Genomic DNA, 14,694 nt, shown 5'->3' on the forward strand with positions numbered 1-14,694 from the left:
CCCTCTCCTCCAAGTCCCGGATTGCCCTCCTCTCCTGTAATGATCTTTGGCTGTGTTCTGAGCCAGCCAGTCTTTGGTCTCTTGGTACCATCCTGGTGCTTCGAAAGAGGGGTACGTTTCTACCATGTTAGCCTTCAATCACTGTCCATTGTTACAGCAAATTTGTCTCCGGCTAGTTAGATCTTTGTTGTGATGGAAATAGCCTTATTTTATCTAAAGATGCATATGCCTAATCAACTCTCACACACTCCTGCTTAAGGTGCAGTCTATCCCAGTTCCTGTGTTGTCCAGGATTGGTTATGCCAACACTATGTAACTGTACTTTTCTGTCAGACCTAATTTATGGATTATAAGGCTTCACAATGCAGTAGCACATCTAATTCTACTCTTGTTCTGCAGGGTGCAGATTTCAGTAACCCTTACCTCTCTTTAATAGTTGGTGTTTAGCTGTAAAGTCTAATTCAAAGCTAGTTGTACTGTCCACCATCCTTTTCAAGATGAAGCTCACTTTTCCTTCAGTTTAACTGATCCACTATGTACCACAGTTGTCTCACTGCTCATCCTGATCACTTCTTACAGTTCCACACTTTCAAGGGACCGTCTCTTGAGCAGCTCCTTCTCTTTGAATTGTATGTGCTTTTCAATGTGTCACCTCTGATCATCTGACCTTTAAGAGATATTTGAAGTTTTGTCTCTTTAAACACTATTCCTGAGTGTATGTCCAGTTATTTTTCTCTTCAGTACAGAGAAGCGGGTAAAGCAGCCTTTAATTTTACAAAAGTTGCAATAGGTAAGGAGCCTGAGAAAGCAGCAAGAAGCCATTCGAGCTTAGGAGGCGTAAAGGGATGCTGGTGGACTCCTCTTGCAGAGGTAACTAGGAGATAATTGAGCATCATCCTAGAAAGGCAAAACTGGATACCTTTTTGAGCATTCAAATGGCTTTAATCCTTGCTGTAACCGTTGCAACCACAATTCTTTAGTTTTTTTTTTACCAGTTATTTCATCGAAAATGCCCTCCTTAATTAAGCAGTAATTTTGGCTTTTTTCGTTTGTTTTTCAGATGTGTGCTGTTGGTACGATTCTGCTTCCAATACGAGCCATATGTATTGCGGTAATTTTGCTGCTAACATGGCCGTTTGCTGTTGTTGCCACTTGTGGCTATGTTGGCGATGGCTCTCGGCCAATCGCTCAATGGCGAAGGTAAACGTCTGTGGTTTCACATAACATTCTATTGCTAGGATTGCACTGTTTTACTTAATGATTGCTTCTTGTTTTAGTCCTTTTTTTCTGTTGGGGGGGCATTGGTCTCTCTGTTGCAACATGTTTACTCTGCCTTGTTTGTAATGTTTTTACCTTCTTGTTCCGACAGATAGCTCTTAGAGGGAAGGGCACTTACTGCTGCATTTAGTTAACCCCATTTCCTGAGGTCCTAAGGAAACCTTGAGTAAATAGCTCAAGATACTGAGAAATTGCAACATCCCAAAATTGCAGGGTAGTGGGAACCGCAATGGGCTAAACTGAGGTAGCACTGCACATTAATTCCACAAGTAACATACAGTCTTGCATGCTGAGGCTCTCAAGTAGAGCATGCAGTTAATCCGGAAAATAACCAGAACTGGAACTATTAGCCTTGTGTATTTTTTTTAATTCTTTTTATTGCTTACACAAAAACAAAAACAAAACCACATATAACTGATACAGTTTTAACAGCATTGCACATAAGATGCATCCAGGACTGCATTGTCACTGAAAAGCTTGACATGATTGTATCCCCTTTACCACAGTTGCCCCGCTGCCTCCTCGATTGACAAACAAGTTAGGGAGCAAATCTTTTAGCCTTGTATGTAAGTGCAGTATTACAACATGCCGTAAACCCTTTTAATAGCTTGCTGATCAAGAAATAAAGCTGCCATAAATAATCCAGAAAAATACGGCCCCTTAAAGTGCAGCGCTGATAAATTCCGACAAAGTAGAATTCTCCCAAAAGTCCACAAGCAACAACATACACCTTTGCAACTGCTGGTGTACATTATGTATGTGTAGGTAAAATAGATTCTGACTTATTGTAATGTTTTGCATGGTGTCATGCATAGAATAGTAATTTGGCATAATCATAGTCCAGCATCCCAAGGCAAGCTTTGCAGGTCATAGAAGCATAGCTACTAAGGCCATGGGTGCTACCTTCATTCAAATTTTGAACTGCTACAGTACTTGTCTGTAAATCTGCATTTACTTCTAATTACTCAAATCTTGCTTAAATGTGTAGGTATGATAATGGGTTCAGTTTTTACACCTGCTTTACTATGTTTTCCCCACATACTTCAGCACGGCCTAAGTGATCAGCTTTTACTGTAGTATCTACACTACTTAACATAAAGGTGTCATTTTGCACTGTTCATTCAGAATAAGCTCCAAGGACTCCAAGATTAAATCACAAGTTTGTTTTCGTATGTTGAGGTCCAATAACTTATATCTGAATAAAAGACATCTCATTCCTAATCATAATTCTTCTGTACGTATTGTTGGTCAACAAAATAGCTTAATTTCAACACATGTTTTGTCCGTTCATTTAAACAAGACTTCATCAGGGCTAAAACAAATGAAATAGTATGATGAGGAATTGAAGAAGTCATGGGATCACACTAGACCCATCTCCATATCACCAAGAGTCATGTGTATTAGAATGTGAAATTGCAGTGATTATGATATGTTATTCACCTTGAAGTAAATGAAGAAACCCTATTGATAGACCACAATCTAAACTCAGTTATTTGAAATTGCAGAAAGGAATAGGACGGAGTAGTTTATTAATATAGTTAAATATCTCAAAAATGAACCGTGATCAAAAAGAGGAAAAACATAGTCCAATCACCTCCAGGGTGTAAAGTGAAGCATGCAGAGTTTGTGCTGTATTTCACCCTTCTCCCAGTCAATAACATGGATTACCTTACTTTGTTATAGTCAATGTCCTAATATCAACCAACAGAAACTCTCCATGTGCTGTTACTATGTATCTAGGAGAGAGACCAAAGTAAATACAGTATCCTGGCCACTCTTCTGACAATGATTATAGTAAGTATTCAAGCAATGTCTCACTCACCACAGTATTAGCCAAAATCCAGACTAAATTCAAGTTTAAGTTTGCATGTTAAAGTACCTCTGCAATCTGCAATGAAAATGTTATGAAATGCCACAATTAATCACACCTCCAGTCCCAGTATCATAGGTAAATCCGATGGCCATCCAAGTCAACATAGTGAGCAAAATGTCCTAATTCCACGTACTGTCATATAATCCTAAACCATGTAAGGCCAGCTTAAGTCAATTATTTGGCGTGTTTCGTTACTTAACACGTGAAATATGTGGGCTCCATAAATGAGTAACTTGTAGTTTAAAGAATTGTCATGCCCATACTCTGCACTTTCACGTGCATTTTACTTTATCTTACACATTTTTTGTGTTGGGTTTAGCCATCTTTGCTCTTCCAAATTGAAGTTCAGGGAACACGCAAAGAATCTCTGTCCAACTAAAGGAGAAATGCTATCCGGCCAAACTGGTGAAACAATCTCTGAAGAGGGCCGCCAATAAAAACCGGGAAGCCCTCATAGAAATAGGCTCCCCCAAAGAACAAACTTCGAGGATTACGTGTGTACATACCTTTTGTACCCAAACTAACCAAATCCAAAAGAGAATCAAGCGCAACCGGAAGATTCTGAAAATCGTAAATGTATCAATTCCTCCACCGATGTTCTCCTTCAAGAGAAGTACCGACCTGAAAGACAAACTGGTCCATACCAGACCAAGAACCATGAAGGCGCCTACCCAAGACACATTATGGGGCCTACCGGCCATACAGGGACATTTTCCTTGTGGTACATGCAAAGCATGTCCTCAGACCACCCACACTATAAGTATCAACATCGGGGCGAACCAATGGTGGATACTTCATCGATATACTAATTGCAGCAGTGAGAAGCTAATCTACTTAGTGACATGCCCCTGCAAACTTCTGTATATAGGGATGACCACCAGGAAGGTGAAAACGAGAATCATGGAACACAAGACCACCATTCGATGTAGGAAACAAGCGACTTAGCTTACTAATCACTTCCTGTTGGAGAAACACTCGGCGGATGAACTATCCTAGACTGTCTTAGAGCAACCTTACATACCACCACATGTCACAGATGCATGCAGATATCTGTTCATGAAAGAACAATGCTGGGTACATAAACTCAGAATGGATGTGTCAGGCCTAAACAATGATATCCCTTGGATTTCTCTATAAGAAGGGATATATCGCTGTGACTACTGTTATCATCACATCAATTGCAAACAAGCCCAATGATTAGGTCTTCTGAATCCAATACTCTCTAGTCCTCTTGGTTGTCGATGTAGATTTAGATCCACCATTAATCTCCAGGATATATGAATAACCTTTTCTGCATCTTAGAACTATATTTCCCATTAATTCTGAACTTTTTAGTAGTTCTCCTGCGCGATTATCTCAGGGAGCCTTTCTCTTCTATGCCGGCACTCTCCGACCTGTGGTTTATATATGTTTTGCTTTACAGGTGTGCTACTTTAAAATATAAACTCATTAATAGCCACGTAGATTTAGATACATCATTAATATTTAGGCTACATGAGTAACCTTTTCCGTATTCTAGCACTACATTTCCCATCATTCTTTGAGAGCTGAGTAGTTCTCTCATGTGATCTTGCGCGCTTTTAAGAGATTTTCTCTCCCGCCTTCTAGCACTACATTTCCCATCATCCTTGAAGGGCTGAGTAGTTCTCTTGTGCTTCTAAGAGACTTTTTTTCCCAGCACGCATTCAGCAACCTGTAGTTTATGTTTTTACACACAGGTGCGCTGCTTTAAAATTATAATTAGTCATGACGCATAGTTGCATCAATCCAGGCTCTCGCTATTTAAACCGGCTTAGCCCATTCGTCAGTTACCTCTGGTCACGACTCATTTGCAGCCCGGGGTACCGACTGATAGGTAAGCGGCTTTTTTCAGCATAGTGAGAGGATGCATGTTGACTAGTTTACTTTAACCTGCGGGTGTTCTGTAACAACTTAGCCCTTTTGTTCTGCAGCGCATTCGGTTTAGTCAAACTCCCTGTTTTTTTACCTGTGCTTAACTTAAACTGCAGAGTAAGCTTCATTACACAAGGCATTGTTGAATTCGATGACCCAGCGCTTAAGCGTAAGTGTGTTTTTTATTTTCGATACATCTGCGCTACAACAAATGTGCAGGAATACATAGTTACAAGACACACACACTTGTGGGCTAGTGCCAATAACATTCGTACTGTCTCACCACCTTTACTTATGCTGAGGTTCCACCACGAGTCGGGTGATGCTTGAATAAGATATTGCGGCAAGTCAGGTGATGAATGAATAGAATAACGTATTATCCAGCTCACTTGACATAGGGCTCCCACTAGGCTTTTATACTTGCTTACCTTGACTCATAGATGACTCGCAATGAGCGAACTCTCAGAGGACAGGTTTTTTGCTGTTTTTAGTGGTATGTATTTGTGTGGATACTGACGTTGGGTTTGAGAATACAGATCTCCTTACCTTAAGGGATGGTAGATAGGCTTGTTTTTTACTCTATTTACTCCCGATACCTCCTTTTTCCTGAGAGGTGCCTCTCCCCTGAGCCGTTGCCAGGTTGAGGTGAGGTAGTTTATCCGTAAACTACGGGTAAAGAATGCATTATTAATTTTTTCCTTTGGACACTATAACGGTCTTGTGATGCGGACTTGGCCCCACACATTACCTGTTAGTGTTTGTAACTGTATGTAGAAGGAGACTGCTGTATTTCATGTTCTCTTGTATGTGTCCTCTGTCATTGCAGGTACACTCAGTATATCATCCACAACGAATGGGAGATTACTGGTTTTGCATTGTGAATATTTCTTGTTTTCTTATCAGATTGTTCTATAATGCAGCAGCATTCCTTTATGGTCCTGATGAAAGCCATGACACAGTTTTGAGTCTTTTTAGGCTGAAACATGTTGACCAGAGTGTGTCTACCATATGCAGTTCCCGGCCCACCTAGTTTTAATGGGCATGTGGAGCGTGATTTTTAGGTCTCGCTTTGGCAGCGCATGCATGCGCTGTCTCAGCGAGACATAAAGTAATCTGTATGTTGGGTGAAACTCTGTGTAATTTGTCATACCACCTGCTATTCATTTAACTGTGGTATTACTGTTCTTATTTTGCTTTCTGTTGGCTGTTGATCCCATACGTACCTTATATGTAGTTCGGAAGCAGCATCGACCAACTACAGTAAACTTACACTGCAGGGCGGTATCTTTCAATGTGAGCACTACTTTGTTGCATATTTAGTCTCACATAGGAAGCACATGAGCGCACCTCTGAATGTCCTCTGTGCCTTGAACCGCAGCCCCCGGGCACTCTGTTACTGCCCTGTTCGCACCGCTCATGTCTGGCCTACCTGCTGCCGTAGTACCTGCGCATTGAGATCACCAAGAGCTGAGTGAATATCTGCTACCCTAGTGCGCTGAGTGCCTGCAGCTCCCACCACGTCCGAGGTGCAGCCCCTGTGTCCTCCGTTACTGCCCTGACCGTACCGCTCGCAATGCTTTCCCTTTCCCGCTGTCCGTGCTCTGGTGCCCCTCTCTCCTCTGCACTCCCGCTGTCCGTGCCTTCTCAATGCGCAGGTACTGCGCAGGCAGGCCAGACCAGAGCGCTGCTTGATCTGCTTTCACCCCCACCCGCAGCAGCTGGAGGATCGCAATGTGGGTGCACTACGGATTGCAAATGCTAGTTTAAGCTTGCACTAACGTGCTTCTCCCACTGTTTGTTTGTTATGCTTGCGCACATCTTTTCTGTTCGGTTTCATGATTTGTGCATTGTACAAAATGTAATCTCTACAAAAAGGCATTTCAAGGGCGTTGAGATTCAAAACATTACCAGCCACAGACACGAGGGCGAGGACAGCCCATGGAAGCCCTTCTGAAGCTGTGATGTAGATGACGAGACTTGTGGAAAGGCAGCCTGCCAAGCTTTGTTCTCAGAGTGGCCCGTCTGCAGAGCAGAAAGTCCTGGGCTGTTGTCAGGAAGCGCCAGTGTTGAACCAATAGCATAATGGCGCAGACTGCTTCTGTCACTCGAATTAACATTGAGAAAGCGGATGCGAGAGCCTCTGTGCTGAAATGAGACACTGCTGTTAATCACTGCAGCGCTGGGGCTGTAATTTGCAGCTCGGCTGCTCTTTGTTTTGTTTCCGGCTTCACCCGGTAATAATAGCATTATGCTGCCGCTATTACAAATTAAATGAAAGGAAGACCCGAAGGTGCTGGAATTTTAGAGCTTTTTAAAAACTAACTGCTTTAAAACTAATTTTAACATTCTTAACTTGTAGTGTTTGTGCGACTGTGATGCTATGTTTGGGAGGGAGTAGGCAGCCGCAATCATACATGTTTGAACTGTGTACTGCCAGGCAGCATCTCCGGTCCGCCACAATCAGGAAGTTGGTTGATTGAGTGGAGAGAGGATTTTTTTAGTACTGACACTCATGTCGGATTGCAGTTGCGTAGGTCAGCGCTCTAGTGGCCTGCCACCTGGGAGTATTACTTCATTGCGTCAGCCACGCAGAGGGCGCGTCGCTGGCACGCCAAAGGCAAGCCAGTCTGCGGCAAGCCCGTCTGCGCCTAGACGCTGCCGGCTGCCAGGAGATGCTGTCCTAGTGTATTATCCTCCAGAAGTAAAGAAAGAGTTATGTACAACTCTTTTAGAAAGACTGGCCCCATATTTACTGCATACGGATAGGTTCTTTTTGGTAGGGGACTTTAATCCTCATCTAGATCTTTCCTCCAACACAGTCTGCTAGACTAGTGTTAGCCATGGAATCACTAGGCCTCCTCTCAAGAGATGCCAGTCCCACACATCAGGCCGGGCAACGTTAGACACAATTTTCTCTAATATGCAGTAATTGGTAGTGGAACCCCCACAGTCTCTATATTGGACTGACCATACGGCCTGAAGTTTTTACTGGGCCCTCTCTAAGCTGCCCGCCCGACGGTATAGAGTATCGTAGATCTTGGAAAGAGATAACTGCAGTTGCCTTTGGCAAAATATTTACGGCCCCCTCACTTAGAGACTATCAAGACTGTGATGTAGCCTTAGGGCCTTAATTATAGATGTCCTTGACATTATTGCCCCGTTAAAAAAGGTTAAGATGCAGGAGAGGGCAGGTCCCGCATCTTGGTACTCAGATTCTCTGAAGAGAGGAAAGACCCTTTGCAGGGTTAAAGAAAGGAAATGAAGGAAATAGAAATTGAAGTCAGATGAATTGCTGTATCGAACGGCTCATAGAACCAATCTAACTAGCTGCAATGCAGCTAGAAGGGCACACCTGGGCTCTCGAATCACGGAAGCTAAGAACTCCTCGAGGTAGCTTTTTAAGATTCTGAAGGAATTTACGTACCATAGGGCCAACAACTCATCCCTGCCATCCACCCAGGAACTATGTGAAGACTTAGCCAGCCACTTCACAAACAAAATCGATTTAATTTATCGTTCCTTTGGGTTGGAAGAGACACAGTACAAGGAATATCCTACACAGGAGGCCCCACCCCTAGCCTAGGATCTTTTCCTAACCTAATGAGTGAGCAAGTGGGTTCTATAATCATGCACCTAAAATCAGGTTCCCCACTTGACCTGGTCCCTCCAGCAGTTTTAGTAGAACTTTCTCCGGTCTTGGCGAATGTGCTAGCTGCAGTTTATAACATCTCACTAGCCACGGCCACATTTCCATGGAAATGGATAAATGCACAAATTAAACCACTGAGTAAAAAGGCATTGGTGGACCCTAATGATCTGCAAAACTACTGCCCGATCTCTTTTCCCTTGTTCAAAAATCTTGGAGACGATAATTAATAGGCACCTTTCTGACTATTTGGAAAAAAACAACATATTGGAGCCATCCCAGTCCAGCATTCGGGCCTCTCCTAGTACAGAGGCTGCCCTACTTGAGGTTACTGACTCCATAATGATGTCGCTGGACAAGGGAACCCCTACAATGCCAGTACTTCTCGATTTCTCAGTTGCCTTTGACACCATCTCTCATCGAATCCTATAAGATAGGTTGTGAGGGATTGGTGTCTGAGGTACAGCTTTGAAATGGATACAAAGCTATTTGTCGGACAGGTCACAATGTGTTCAGCTGGACTCCTTTGTCTCAAATGACTATGGTGGACAAGGGAGTACCCCGGGATGTATCCTTAGTCCCACTTTGTTTAACATATACGTGGCCTCATTGGCCGGTATTATCAGAAGCTGCGGGTTTGAGACGATATCTTACACAGACGACACGCAGCTGACAGTTCCTATAGAGGAAGATGTCATAATACCAAAGCAAAAGTTCACAAATTGCATGTCCACTATAGCAAGCTCGATGAGGAAGAATTTCCTTCAGCTGAACTCCACTAAAACCGAGATATTGCTATTTGGGACAGCAGAAGAGCTGTGGACCTCTGATTGGTGGCCTTCAGAACTGGGAGCGCTGCCTTCCCCAAAGAAATGAGCGAAGGATCTAGGCATCAGAATCAACAAACTGTCGAACAAGCAAAAAATGACCGCTGCACTATGCTACGCTGCACTACGCGTGTTCGCACTGTGCTTCGTGAAGCTCGCGTAGTGCGAAGTTGCGCAAACTTCGCAAACTACGTTAGCGTAGTGCTTCGCCCAGAGTTAGTTTTATCAGGACCCTTCAGTGGCGTCTCTAGAAGTGATTTTATGGAGGTATAAATTGGGCCACAGATAAAAACTAGTTGGGCCATCTATAAAGGGTAATCCTAAAAATTGTATGTGTGTGTGTATATGTACGTGTGTGTGTGTGTGTAATATATATATATATATATATATATATATATATATATATATATATATATATATATATATATATATTCACTGAAAAAAACATAGGTTTGACACCAGGTATAGTTAGCTGGAAATTTCACTGACATAAAACCATTGAAATTCCCACGTTATAGTTAGCTGGACTCACTATAACTTGCGCGCTGCTGATGACGTCATATATTACATCACTCATGACCTGGTCAGTGACATCACTCATGACATCACTGATGACACCATCCAGTGAATGTGTGTCTTTCTGTAAAATAAATATGTTTTATATATGTATTTGTAAAGGTCGATGGAAGAATACATTTTTAAATAAGTGTCTGAATGGATGTTTATTTAAAAACAAATTGATTGGTTAACTGGCTTATTAAGTGTATTTTAGTGAATACTTATATTAGCGAGTAATGTTTAAATATTTAAATATATGTATCAGTGTTTCACTTTGTGTATAAGTGGCTGCATGGGTTGGTGAGTAGCTACGTGTGTGTGTGTGTGTGTGTGTATGGGTTATTAGATGTTTTTTTAGTATCAGTATGAGTGTCTGTATGGTTTGGTGGGGGTATTACTTAGCACATAGATGCATCAATGACTGACTCACTGTTTGTATGTGTTTTGAAGACCGCATATGTGCAGTATTGTATTAGTAGATGAGTGTATATGTGTGTGTTAGTGAGTGAATGACTGTCTCACTAGTGTCTTTATCAGTAACTACATATGTTTTATTCTAGTACATGTGAGTATTGATGTATATAAGTGAGTATATGTGAGAGTGAGAGATTGTAAGAGTTCCTGTACAAATAAGTATGTGTTTCTATAAGTGATTGTTTAAGAGAGTAAGTATGTGTAAGTTGCTAGTGTGTGTATAGCTGTATATGCAAATAAATGGATGTTCAATAGTTTATTTGCATGTGTGAGTAACTTTTGGATGACTGTCGGTGTGTAACAGGATGTATATGTGTATCACTACATATGATGAGTGAGTATATGTATGAGTGACTATATAGAACTGTTGGTGAATGAGTGGATGTGTATATAGATGGTGGTATTACTGAATTGGTTGTTGTAACTGGTATGGGTATCTCCATTTTTTTTGAAAATGTTAGTTTCTATTTTTGAATATGTGTTTCAAGGGTTACATTACACTGAAAGGAGGTCTGTCACTGTCACAAGGATGGTGTCATCAGTGATGTCATGAGTGATGTCATGAGTGACGTCACTGACCATGTCATGAGTGATGTAATATGTGATGTCATCAGCAGTGCATTGCCGGCGCACAAGTTATAGTGAGTCCAACTAACTATAACGTGGGAATTTCAATGGTTCTATGTCAGTAAAATTTCCAGCTAACTATAACTGGTGTGAAACCTATGTTTTTTTCAGTTAATTTAATAGGTTTTTAAATGCAAATTCCTAACTTTATATAGGGCCTCAAACCTATGTTTTTTTTAGTGAATTTCAAAGTTTTTTTTAATAGCAAATTTTATTGCTTTCACATATATTTTTTATAATGAATCCTATATTGAATATTTATGTAATACTATTTTTAATATGTATATATATATTTTTGCCCTTGAGCGCTCCCGGTGCGCGTACCGGTGAGCGCACCGGTAAGCGCATTCTTGCGGCGCGTACCGGTGAGCGTCCCGTTAGCGCTATTGCCGCAAACGAAAACATCATCGTGACGTAGCCGCGTCAGCGTGATACGCACGACATAAGCGCACCCGGAAGCACTCGAGCGCATACGATCGCGCTACGTGAGCATCCGACGCGCTTACGCAACGCGCCCCGGGGCACGTAGTATAGGTGCGTCGGGTCATGTGACCTAAAAATAACACTTTTTATTGGTTCAGGACAGTTTTGTTTTCCTAATGATGAAAGTCCCCACCTTTTTTCCCTCATTCTCACTTTGTACTTTGAGTGAGGAAGACCTGTTTCCATAGCTATTAGTACCTATTTGTACTCAGAAATGGCTGCACCACCACCACCACCACCACCACCAACACCACCACCACCACCACCACCACCACCACCATCACCACCACCATGTCTTTAATTCCCAAGGTGCCAAAGGTGAAGTGTCTGATCTGTGGCACTGAACCTTCCAGGGAGAACCCTGCCAAAAAATATTCATTTGGCAAAAACACCATGATTCGCCACATGCAACGCTGGCACCCTAACAACTATAGTGCGGCAGAAGTCCGAGAAATGACCAGAAACTCTCCCTAATCTTCTCCCAGCACCTCCCAAAGTACCCAACCCACTCCATCGGGACCAGAGACAAGGGAGATGGTCCCATACATCCAAACCCAGTTTGGAAATTTCAAAATAGTGTGCGTATTTTGTGGGCGTACAATTTGCTATGGTGAGTAAAGTGTTAAACTCCTCAACCGTGCTAGTGACAACCACAAGTGCCCAAAGAAACCTTAATTTTTTCCTGATTTTTTTTTTCCTCCAGTTGAGCCCAGGGTAGGTGACATTTTTCCCATCAGTTGTCGATCTGTACCGCCACTTTTACATCATATGGGTTCTCCTTAGCCAGGAGCTAGTGCATTCAGTCACAAGAGTGTAAGAGGACTGTGAGAGCCGTAGACTCTTTGTTAACACCTAATGGGCGGTGTCAGTGTGAGGGGACAGCTGAAAAAAGCAGTGCAAATATGTGACTAGTGATAGAATAAAATTGGATATGACTGAGTAGAAGTGTAAATTTTAATAATTTCTCTCTGCTCCCCAAAAGTAAAAACAATAGTGAATAAACAGATTTAACAAAATATCTGTTCAGCAAAAAGTGGTCAACATGTTTCTGCATAGATGGAAAGTACCAATGCATTCATCAGGACCTAGGTGTTGCTACTGCTGTTGAATTAGTGAGAAATATAAAGATAAAATGGAATCATGTCACCTGCATTTCAGGTTCAAAACTCCGCCACAATCTAGAATATCGTCATGTCAAAATGGGAAGAAAGATGAAAAGAGACATACATTTTGTAAGAAAAATACACTCATCAATAGTTGTTTTTCTTTTAATGAATTTTCGTAAAACAATATTTATATGTATCAAATATGTGTATATATCAACATATTGTCACTCACCCAATTTGTGTGGGGTGATTTAAAATTAAGTTGTTTGTTGTATGCTGACGACGCTATCATCATGGACCTAACCCTAATTGGGTTGCAAAGACGTTTGACGGAGTTGGTCAGGTACACTAATGAATATTTTTAAAAAAATAAACATTTCTAAGAGCAAGGTGATGATTTTTAGTCAAAGGGTGTAAGGTTAGACCAAATCTGTAATGGTTTTTGGGGGATGAAAATATGGAAATAGTGACATTTTATCCTTTATCTAGGAAAATATTTTACTAATAGGTGCTCCGCTAACAGACATTTAGATCACTGCAAAAGTCAAGGTCAAGAAAATCTACAAAGGCTAGCATTGCACAAGGAAATTTTTGATAATCTATTGTGTAAAAGTGTAATTTTTAGAAATTATTTAAAAGCCTTAAGCATTTTTGGTTTAGATTTAGTTGCTTTAAAAAGGCTTTGTTTAAAGCTGTTGCCCCAATTATTTTAAAAATCCATATACGCGATCTCACGAGAAAGAGATCTGAAAATATGCAGAGGGAATGGCAGACTGGATTGCTTAGCGGAGAGCTCACTTATTAAAAATACTCAACCATATGTTCTTTGGAACCTGCAACATGGAGTACGCAAAGTGATTCTACTCCTCAGAATGAATTTGTTACTATTGAGGATAGTAACAGGAGCTTGGGAGGGTATCCCCAAAAATGAAAGACATTGTGATTTATGCAATGGTGGCATCCAAGACTTCAATCATGTTTTGATTGTGTGCCCAGCACTTAGTTCAATACGTCGCAAATTTCTTAGGCTTAGTTTTTTACATTACAAAATTTTAACAGGAGAACAGGCACGCAATCTTCTTCTGTATCCCCCGTCAGAACAGATATGTTTTAAGATTTTTTGTTTCTTTAAAGAATTTTTAAATGTAATTTAGAAGTTAATAAGTAGGGAGATCAGTGAATTATGTAGTACCTTGTATAATTTTCCTTGTTTTAACACCTTTCTGAGCATTAAACATCCTTAATTTGTTGTAATATACGATAAGTAACAACCATTTATTAGTTGTTTTGTCAAATTTTTAACCTTTATCTTAATACACTTGCACCTTCAGTAGCACTTTACAAAATCATCTGTTGTTAACACTGTTTTCTGTCCCTGACACAAGTAATGTTTTAATTGCAACCATATATTGGTTGAACCATACTCAATTTCTTAACTATATGCTGCTAAAATGTAATTTTATATTAGATTAGATTGTTTTATTAAATTAGGAAGTCAAAAATTAGTGTTCCTTTCCAGATAACGATTATAAGAATTCAGTCCCCCTGAGTGATGTATTCAATGATTAAAAGAGATTAGTCCCTTCTGGGAGAAGGTCATTTTAGGAAAATTGTTTTTTTAGAGTATTTTTCTGTAACTAATGTTAAGGGTTTATTGAAAAAATGTATAATATACTGTGTGTAATCTAGGATAATTGCAGGGTATAATCTTTCGGGTTTATAATGTTGTCTTTTATGAATTAATGTTTTATTGTAATGTTATGTGGAATTCTTCGGAATTCCAAATCATAATAAAAATTGAATTGAATTGTGTGAGGATAGCGCCTCACCTCACCTGGCTGCAGCTCAGGTAATGAGGAGCACTGCTCTGTTTTAAAAAAATAGTTACATTCGTAAACATTCCACTGTTTGTCCCACATAGAAGTGAAA

At 40.8% G+C, this 14,694-nt stretch overlaps 1 protein-coding gene across 2 annotated transcripts in view; it reads left to right on the plus strand.

Annotated features, from left to right (window-relative positions):
- The window catches only part of LPCAT2 (lysophosphatidylcholine acyltransferase 2), a 241,330-nt gene that overhangs the window by 38,462 nt on the left and 188,174 nt on the right, over positions 1-14,694 (plus strand). For both annotated transcript variants that reach the window (XM_086945191.1, XM_086945192.1), the window contains exon 2: positions 1,061-1,200. In XM_086945191.1, the coding sequence (XP_086801317.1) occupies positions 1,061-1,200 (140 nt within the window). The remainder of the gene's footprint in view (positions 1-1,060; positions 1,201-14,694) is intronic.

Source organism: Lissotriton vulgaris, chromosome 12 (assembly GCF_964263255.1).
Source record: "Lissotriton vulgaris chromosome 12, aLisVul1.2, whole genome shotgun sequence".
Classification (NCBI taxonomy): Eukaryota; Metazoa; Chordata; class Amphibia; order Caudata; family Salamandridae; genus Lissotriton; species Lissotriton vulgaris.